General features: G+C 34.3%; 1 protein-coding gene across 1 annotated transcript; it reads right to left on the reverse strand.

Annotated features, from left to right (window-relative positions):
* Positions 1-1,953: 1,953 nt before the first annotated feature.
* On the reverse strand, positions 1,954-4,200 carry LOC139860381 (uncharacterized). Its single transcript, XM_071849144.1, has 7 exons — positions 4,135-4,200; positions 3,888-3,986; positions 3,253-3,578; positions 2,877-3,101; positions 2,599-2,787; positions 2,234-2,434; positions 1,954-2,149 (listed from the first exon to the last, which is right to left on the reverse strand). Exons 1-7 carry the CDS (start codon positions 4,198-4,200, stop codon positions 1,954-1,956), a joined length of 1,302 nt encoding a protein of 433 aa, XP_071705245.1.
* Between the last annotated feature and the right edge of the window lie 6,145 nt (positions 4,201-10,345).

Here is a 10,345-nt window from a genome sequence, read left to right on the forward strand (position 1 = left end):
TGAGTCAAGACCATCATAAAAAAACTTTGACAAGTTCCCATTTCGGTATTTCATGGTGGGAACAAGATCTAAGTAATTCCTTTAGACGTTCGTATGCTTCATGAAAAAGTTCACCTGGCAATTGCCTAAAAGATTTAATTTAGATACGCATATCTGAAGTTTTACTTATCGGGTAAAATTCCTCAAGGAACTTCTTTTTCATCACCGCCCAAGTAGTAATACTTCAGGCGGGCAAGGACAAAAACCATCTCTTAGCTTTATCTTTTAATGAATAAGGAAAAAGACGAAGACGTACCTCTTCATCAGTGAATCCGTTTACCTGATTTGTAGCGCACATTTCATTGAACTCTGTTATATGCTCATATGGTTCTTCGTTAGTCGTACCTCGGTAGGTAGGCAAAATAGCAATAAGTTGAGGTCGGACCTCAAATCTCCGGTTATTTCCCCCTGCTTGAGCGGAAAAAACAATAGGTGAGTGATCCTCATAATCACCCGGTTGGTAATATGAGTCCACTCCTCCTTCTTGTTCTGCCATTTCGGTTTGTTGAACAAAAAATTCCTCCTCGACGTTGGAGTCTGATTTAGGAGAGTTTGGTGGGATAATAGGATGCGACTCAGGTGGTGGTTGTGTTGATGGTGAAGCCACCGTTGACCTTTTCGATATCCTGGTAGCTTTTCGATTAGCTTTTGCAGATTTTTCGATTTCCGAATTTAAAGGCTCAAGATTCTGATCTCCCAAGCTCCGAGTTTGCATACATTAACCTGCACTTCACCAAAAACAAGAATACCGAGCGTAAAACCGACAAAACAAAATAAAAGAAAACAATATTTTTGGATTTTTTTTATGAATTTATAATTTTTATGGTTTTTCTAATTTAACAAGATAGCAAATAATATAAGAGCTTGCAATCAAGCGCACACTTCCCCTACAGCGGCTCCAAAATTTGATCGGTGTCGAAGGGCCGGTCAAAAATAGCCTAATTACTATACTTTAGATAGGGTAAGCAGGATTCGTTCCACGGGAAATAGTGGTAATGGCAAGCAATTTCAGGATTGTTTGTTTGTTTAACTAAGAGCTACCAAGATTAATCAACTAAATTAAAGCTTAAAACTTAAACTGAAGTGCAATTGAAAATATTGAAATGTAAACAATGTGATTAAAAGTCTTTATCCGTTCACAATCCCAATCTAGCATGCATTCATTCAAACAAGTATTATGTTTACCAAGTATTGATCAAATCTCATAGACAAGATTTCTTAAGTTCATCAATTCTACCATCTTGGGATTGAACTATGCAACCTATATAATATGTCTTTATCCTTATTCTAATTAACACTAAGTTATATCAAGAACACAATGTTAAATCACAATAATTCAACTTGCAATAACAAAATCATAGAACTTGCATTGATCAATAATTGATTGGTTTTACAATATCATAATCTAAAAGACATAAGTATTAAAACATCATAAACCAAATAAACTTGAATGAAATAATACATGTTTAATTGTTCATGGAAAGGATAAAGATAAGAAGACTAGCCAAGCATGTTGGTGATGATGATCATGGTTGTTTCTTGAAGTAGCATGATGAACACCACTTGAATCCTAGCTTGAATCCTTGATTGATGATGATTTGTGATGTGTTTTTAGCTCTCAAACTGATGGAAGATGTATGGAATTCGTAGCCTAGGGTTGCCATTATATAGGGATGAAGTAGGGTATTCTCCAAGCATGAAATCCCTCAAATCCGGCTCTAAATTCTATCCAAAAATACGTTCAGCCGCCCCTTATGCTCACCAGCCGCAATTTACGCCTGACCACTTTTTTCGCGCATTTTTCTCGTTTTAATCCTCGTTTTCGCGTTTCGTCTTGACTTGTTACCCATTATGAAAACTTTATAAAATAGCCTTTTAAACCTCAAATGCACACATAAAATTTATCTCTTAATATCAAACACGATCGGCATTTATGAACCGATCAGCATCATCCACGATTTCATTCGCTATGAGGATACTATCTAGAATCGATCTCCCTTTGACGAAGGCGCTTTTCTCCACACCAATAAGTTTGGAAATGACACCTTTAAGCCAATTGGAGAGGACTTTTGAGATTATCTTGTAGTAACTTCCGATGAGACTAATCGGTCTGTAATCTCGAAGGCATGTCGGTTCATTTTACTTTGGTAAAAGTGTGATAAAAGAAGCATTGCAACCCTTGGAGTTTTCACACCGATCCCTGAACCAGTGTAGAGCTCGCATTAAGTCATCTTTTATAAGCCACCAGAATTTTCTGTAGAATTTGAAAGTGAAACCATCCCGTCCTGGGGCTTTCGAAACCCCACAATCTTTAATCGCATCCCAAACTTCCTCTTCTTTAAAAGGATCTTCGAGAGCAACCACATCATCTTGTGAAATTTTCGAGGCATTGAAACTATCAAAACATAAACACCTAATGTCATGGTCCTCATACAAATTTTGAAAGAACCTGTGAATCTCACTTTTGATTTCCCCGGGTCTTCCTTCCATATCCCATCAATATGTAAACCCCTAATATTATTCTTGTTGTTTCTACGCTTAATGATAGAATGAAAAAACTTCGAATTCTCGTCACCCTCGATTGCCCATTTTAGCCTTGCCTTTTGCCTTAACATACAACGTTTATTTCTATCTTTTTCCACCCACTTTCCTCTTACAGATAACCATCTCTGTCTTTCGGAATCACTCAACACCCTACGTTCTGCTTCTAGCTCCCACGAGTTATTTTCATCCACTAGTTGAGGATGTCTTCATCGAGCCTACCATAAGTTTTCTTACTCCAGGCTTTTAGACACTCTTTAACGTTTTTAAGTTTACGGCGAAAACAAGTGTCTAACCTGGTGCTTGTAACCGATTTATGCCAGGCCTCTGATATGATTTCATCAACCCCTTTCTCTTCGAGCCATGAGTCGAAAATGCGTACTGGCTTTGGACCAAAATCAACCCGACCATTCCTAAGAAGAATGGGTGAATGGTCAGATAACTTCCTATCAAGTGTGATCACAGATAAATCCTCCCAAAGTTGTGCAAATACGTCCGAGACAAGAAAGCGATCTAATTTACTGAATTATATGCCATCGACACTAATTCGAGTGAATTTTTTTTATCAACAAGTGGAATCTCAATTAAACCATTTATGTCAATAAAATCATTGAACATAGCCGCTCTCCTATCTAAAAAATCACAGTTTTGACGTTCATCATTAAACCTTACCTCATTAAAATCGCCGCAGAGAACCCAAGCCACATTATCAAATTGCAGTAGCTCATCGATACTTGCCCAAAATATTTTCTTTTTTCGTCGCTATGTGGACCATACACGTTAACAGTAACAGTTTCACAATCGAAACCCATTAGTTTACCTTTTATTGCAATAAAAAACTCACCTTCAACATCCTGATTAACCTTGAAAACGCCGGAGTCCCAAATCATGAGCATCCTCCCGGATCTTCCAGCAGCGTGCTTAACAACATAATTGGAGTTTGAGGAACCCCACAAGTAGTCTACCCAACTGTCTTTGACCAATTTGCATTTAGTTTCCTGTACAGCGCCACAATAGGAGCACAGCTAGCCACAAATTTCTTGAACCAATCTTCTTTCCCATCCCGATTGAATCCTCGAATGCGTCCACCATGTCGTTGTTTTTTTGGTTTTTTCAGTCTTGATTGTTTTGCCTTGTAGATTCAAGCTAGTGTGTGGTTGTTTGTAAGGCATCAATATGCTCCTGTGATCGTTGTTTTTTTTTTTTCTCTTTTTTGTTTTTAATTAATAATATTTTAGAACCCTTTACATAAAAAATGTATTAAATTGGGATTGCGGGAGTATCAAATAGCCCCTTCTAAGTCTCACTTCGACCACTGCTAAGCACAACCCTTTACACATTGGTCGCATCAACGCCAGCTCATCAGTTTTTTTCATCGGCCCATCACTCACTAATCGCATATCACTCTGATACATAACACATTTCCACAAATTAACATTGACCCACTTGATTTATTATATGCTACAAATTATAAGTTATAATCCTAATGTACAACAATAATTTTTACTATGTTCGATATGAAATATGTTGTGAATTGGCTCACAAATTGGGGACCAACGTTTGGCTAGCTATTGACGTGGCACTACTAATGTCGCCAATCTTTGGTTGGCTTTGGCACATGTTCGGTGAGGCAACTTACATGATTGGCATTGCTCTTACCGATGGTATTTATTTAACATTTAGCAATGAGTCAACATGATTCTTCCCCCATTGGCGCTGCTCCCTCCCACTCTTATAAATTCAAATTCTTTAAACCTAAACCGAACTGGCCTTTAGTTCATACTCTTTGCGTCGAATTATGTTTTATGTTTTGAAAGTTATTTTTTTTAACTTTGACTTTAACTATTATTTTTTTTTGTACATAACAGATGAAAATTATGTGAATAAATTGTGTTTTAAATATGTTTTGTATGAATATTTTCATCACTTCTATGTAACAAAAAAAAAAAAAGTTTAAAGTCAAAAGTAAAAAATAAAAATAAAAAATTCATTAGTCAAGCATGACATTGCAACGAGACGATGGAGTACATTTTAACAAGGTTGTAAAAGTCGCGAGTCGGGGACGCATCGGTCGAGACCTAAAAAGGACGCGTCGGCCGAGTCGGGGACGCGTCGGGGACGCATCGGTCGTTGACCGACGTTGACTTTATTAATAATATCTTAAATATATATTTATATATGTATAAAATAGTTGATTCTGTACCATAAATTTCTTAAATAAGAACTTAAATGTAAATAAAATCGAACTTCAAATTCAATTAATGTTACCGAGTACATAATCAGTAAGGACACAGAGAAAAGAGCGGTCCAATAAATGAAAACAAACCCTAATTTTAAAACATATCACATCTTGATGAAAATTTGACCGATTTTGAACGTCTTTGACAGACTTTGACCGAACTTTTAGCTTTGACCGTCTTTTGAGTCGTTTTCAGAAAAACGGGACGGAGAAGCCAAAAAAACGACGCATCGGCCTACGCGTCGGCCAAGTCGGCCGACTTTTACAACACTGCATTTTAATAAGCTAATATAATAGATTACTCCTTGACAAATATAATCAAAAAAGATTAGTACATTAAGTTATATATATATATATATAGTGATGATCCATGGAGAACCAAAGCTAGTAGAGAACCCATGAAACTCGTGCAGATTGAGTCAATCTCCTGCAGATTGACATTTTTTTTTTTTTTTTGCAGATTGACTTTTTTTTGCAGTTTTTTTTTGCGCATTGATTTTTTTTTTTTGCAGATTGACTTTTTTTGTACAGATTGACTTTTTTTGTGTGCAGATTGACTGTTTTTTTCATTTTTTTTTTTTGAAGGTCAATCTCCACATAGATTGAAGTTCAATCTATGAGTTCTATGAGTTCTCTACATACTCTAGTTCTCTATGAATCCTTATATATATATATATATATATATATATATATATATATATATATATATATATATATATATATATATATATATATATATATTCATAGTAAAAAATTCAAACGAGAGCCACAAAAAATGCGAGAACTGCAAGAACTTTTAATTTATATTGATTTTCATACATGGGTAGATTGAATCACCTATAAATGTTGATGAAAAGTAAAAATGAACATGAAATAGTTGAATAAAACTTATATTTTACCTATATAATCAAATATATAGTTTCTCGTTCACATGTACATATTTATTTGTGAACATTTTAACATTTTATATAATTAACTATTTAACATGTAATTTGTGGTAATGAACGTATGTTTGTTAATGAAATGAACATTAAATAACATTTACATGTGAATTGTTGCATTTAAATGTATAAAAACTATGAAATTAAGAAGTTCTTGCAGTTCTCGCTCTTTTTGTTGTTTGAACCTACACACACACACACACACACACACACACACACACACACACACACACACACACACACACACACACATATATATATATATATATATATATATATATATATATATATATATATATATATATATATATATATATATATGGTCATAATCAAGAGGGAAGCACTTTTTTGGAGGAAGTGGGGGAGAATAGATTTTTTTTCGTTTTTTTTCAGGCATCAAGTTTAGGTGAAAATATGAACATTTAAAAAAGACACATTGTGATAAATGTTATTATTTTGGCGGTAAAACGCTCAATGAAAAAAAAATGAAAACATTCAATGCATTGAATGTTTTGATTCTGAGTTTATTTGCATCGTTTTGTTTTCATCTTGTGTGAAATATTTTTTTTGAAATTTAGCCGGATTTAGAGTTTAGGGTTTAGGGTTTCGGGTTTAGTGTTTTGGGTTTAGTCCCCAAACCCAAAACCCAAAACCCAAAACCCAAAACCCAAAACCCTAGACTCTAAACCGTTCGTGTTAAAATATTCAATCTAAACCTTAATTTCTAAACCCTAAACCCTAATTTCTAAACCCAAAACCCTAATTTCTAAACCCTAATAGCTAAACCCTAATTTTTAACTCCCTAATTTCTAAACCATAATTTCTAACCCCTTAAAAACAACTCAGAATCAAAACATTCAATGCATTGAATGTTTTCATTTTTTTCTTCGAGCGTTTTACCGCCAAAATAATAACATTTACCACAAAGTGTTTTTTTTAAATGTTCATATTTTCATGTGATCTTTCATGTTCACATTCTATTAATGCATTTAAATCAATTTGTCATATTAATAAATCTTTTATTTTTATTAATTGGTTGAATTACGAGAAAATTGAAAGTGGCAGAATATTTCGAAGATTTTATTTGGTTGAATTACGTACATGCCCTTTTGTATAAATAATTGATTAATTATATCCTTAAAAAATTGTAACCATTGATATATATATTATTAACTGAGAATCAGAATTTGTCACGTGGCAAATTCTGATGCTCAGTTAGTGAAAAACGAACATATCGAAGTTTGAAACTTCGGATTCACCAAAATCGGAGTTTCAAACTCCGATTTGACTATTTTTGTAACACTTTTTTACTAAATTTCTATTTTGTAAGTGGTTCTTCAAAATTTACCATTTTAAAAAGAAAATCAGAGAAATGACTTGTTTTTATACTCGGATAAGGGAAGGAACCTCTACATCTCACCTCCTTCATACCCCACTAATGTGGTATTGTGTTTTGTTGTTGTTATTGTTGTTGTCCTCTAATTCATTAGCATGAATGGAAATCAATAAGCGGTGGAAAGAAAGTCCGACCGTTGTAGAAGCTCATGTCCTAAACTATTTCCAATATTTGATTAATCTATGCAGGCCCTACCATCGATTCAATGATCAATTGTCCTCTGCTGAATATGGCAATAATCTCAGCTCATTAAGCCTTGACCTTAGAATCTAACTCCACTATATGAGGAGGTTAAGAGCAATGCTTCTGATGGTAAAACTCCATAACATGGAAGTTATTCATTAATGTTCATTAAGAAATGTTAGAGGTCTCACGAGGAAGATATCATGAAAATGATGCTACAATTTCATGCATTTTCTACCTTTACGACAAGTTTCAATTCTTCCTTCATTATTTTAATTCCTAAACGGATAGGTAAAAAAGATGGAACATTTGCGCCATATAAGTCTTATTAATTCCCCATAAAGATTATTTCTAAACACTAGCGAATAAAATGTGTTTGGTTATTTAAAGGGTGGGGTATAGGAGAAAATTCATTAAGTAGGTTCAATTATGTATTTTCGATGTTAATTTTTCCATTTTATTGAATGGGTCCCCTTCAAAGGAGGGTGTTATGAAATATGGATTGAGATAAGGCGGTCCATTGTCTTCCTTTCTGTTTATTATTGTAGCCGAGGTTTTAAGCAAATTGCTATCAAACAATTCAAGTTATAGGGCGTTAAAAGGTTTTCAAGGTGGCTCACATGTGAAAGTCAATCATTCCTAATTTGCAGAAGACACCATTATATTCGCCTCCCCACTACTAAATAACTTATTCGCATTAAAAGTATTTTGGAAGTCTTTGTTCAAGCTTCGGGAGTACAAATAAACCCGCCAAAAATGGTTACGTATGAAGTACATATTTCGAGAGCACAATTAGCCTCTTTTGCTGCCATATTCGAGTGCTTTCCCCTTTGAATATTTGGGCATACCGGCTGGAATAAATGGAAATCAAAACTTTATGTGGGCTAGAATTATTACAAGGTTTAAAAGCAAGCTTGCTGGTTGGAAAGATGGGTGTTTGTCCTTTGGGTAACTTTCGGTCACGGTCAATGCGGTCCTTTCAAACCTTCTGTTACATTACATGGCAATATACAAAGCTCTTTGGGGAGACAATTGTTTAAAGAAGAAAATGAGTCTCATCAAATGGGATTTAGTATGCAAGCCTAAAGAGAATGATGGTTTTAGGTAGTGCCCTCTCCATTTAAAAACTTGGCGCTTTTGGCTAAATGGTAGTCAAAGCCCAGTTCTAAAAAACAAAGCTTTGTAAAGGACTATTGTTATCAACTCCTTGGGGCCTTCATTCCAAGGTAAATTAATGTCCAATGTTTCTTCTATTCTTGTATCAAGGCTATCTCCTAAATGGAGGATTTAGTGAAACTTCAAAATGTCGAGTCTATAATGAATGTTTTGGGTCCTCATTTGAAAGTGTAACTTGGTAATGGACTTCAAATTTCCTTTTGGAATGATATATGGGTACGCAATTTAATTTTAAGGGATAAGTTTCTCTCCTTATTTCGATTTTGTAGCTATTAATATTGCTCAAATCGAATACTTATTCTCTCGCAATATCAAACGTTTTTCCCTCGATTTTTGGTTAGTTTGAAGACTTTTTGGTGATTATTATGAAGATCTATATTTGTATCAAGAAGTGCTTCAGTTAGTGATTTTTAGTGGATTTTGGAATGTTTTCATGCTCATCTATCAGCAAAGTTTACTCAGGTTCATAATAAAGTTAGAGATGGTTCATAATAAAGTTAGAGATTTGTAAGCTTCATTTACATGGTACGTTTGTTCAATTTTACATTCGGGTAGTATCGTTAAAGAATGGTGAAGTATTGTGAGAGTTAGTGGTTTTGTAAAATCTGCGCGCCTGCACGAAAACGGCCATATCTTACTCATCGGGACTCGGATTAAGGTGAATCCAAAGCCCATATGTCCGTATCTCAGAGCTCTACAACATCCAATTGAATGTTTGCTGCAAATAAGAAGTGTGCGACACTGTGCGTCGCACACAATTGGAATTCTGGACAGAACATTTTGGGACCATCCTGTGCGACGCACAAACACGGTGTGATCGAAGCGCACTTCCCCTGACGCGTTTCGGCCTATTTTATCACTTTTTAGGTCATTTATGAGTTAACTTTTGTCAAGCCAATTTTGGGAGCATTTAGGGGCGATTTAAGGTGATTTTTGGGGAATTCCAAGGTCAACTAACACATCTAATTCTTCAATTAACAAGCCTCAATCTGATCATCATTAAAGATTCATCATCGTTCTTAGTTAATTCTTTTTTATCACTATGAATTCTCTATTTACTTTTGATTTGAGTTTATCTTTTATAATGATTGTAGGCTAAATTTCTTATTTTCATCTAAACTAAACACACTGTTGAATGTGATTTTTAGGATTGATTATTATATGTTTGATGATTAATAGCTTGAACAATTTGATATGCATTTGATACATATTGTTGAATTGATTGATTATTTTGACTGTCTAATAGAAATAGATTTCATTGGAGTATATTATAATTGTTCATAAAATTCTAAGCTTTTAGTTGATTTATTAATTTGGTTGTCCAACTAAGTGACATTTGTTGGAGTATGTCATATTAAGTAAATTGATTAAACTATTTTAGACACTTGTGCGTTGACCGGAGACGATAACGAATCATATTATATAATTAGTTGATACAGGGATTGATTGTGTGTAACGATAGTTGGCATGATTGTTGATTACGGGGAATTCTGTGCCACGGTTTGGGTCTATTAGTCAGTCAAGTTAATTAACCACAAATTAGAGGTCTTAGGCTACGGGGAATTCCGTGTCGTGTAATCTAGTTTGAGTGAACCAGTTGGTTCAATTGCAAATGTTATGTAATTGATTAGGGCTTAATCCGTAAACATCCAACAGCTGTGCAGAAAGACTAGGTGAACATATTATCATCATCTGATTACATTTCTATCTTGAAAATGTTTTATCAATATAAAACAACAAAAATATTGTCTTTTAGTTTACATTTCCTTTGATTCGGCTAATCGTTAAACAGCCAAAACCAAATATTCCATTATTTCACTTCTTTCTATT

Source organism: Rutidosis leptorrhynchoides, chromosome 7, assembly GCF_046630445.1.
Source record: "Rutidosis leptorrhynchoides isolate AG116_Rl617_1_P2 chromosome 7, CSIRO_AGI_Rlap_v1, whole genome shotgun sequence".
NCBI lineage: Eukaryota > Viridiplantae > Streptophyta > Magnoliopsida > Asterales > Asteraceae > Rutidosis > Rutidosis leptorrhynchoides.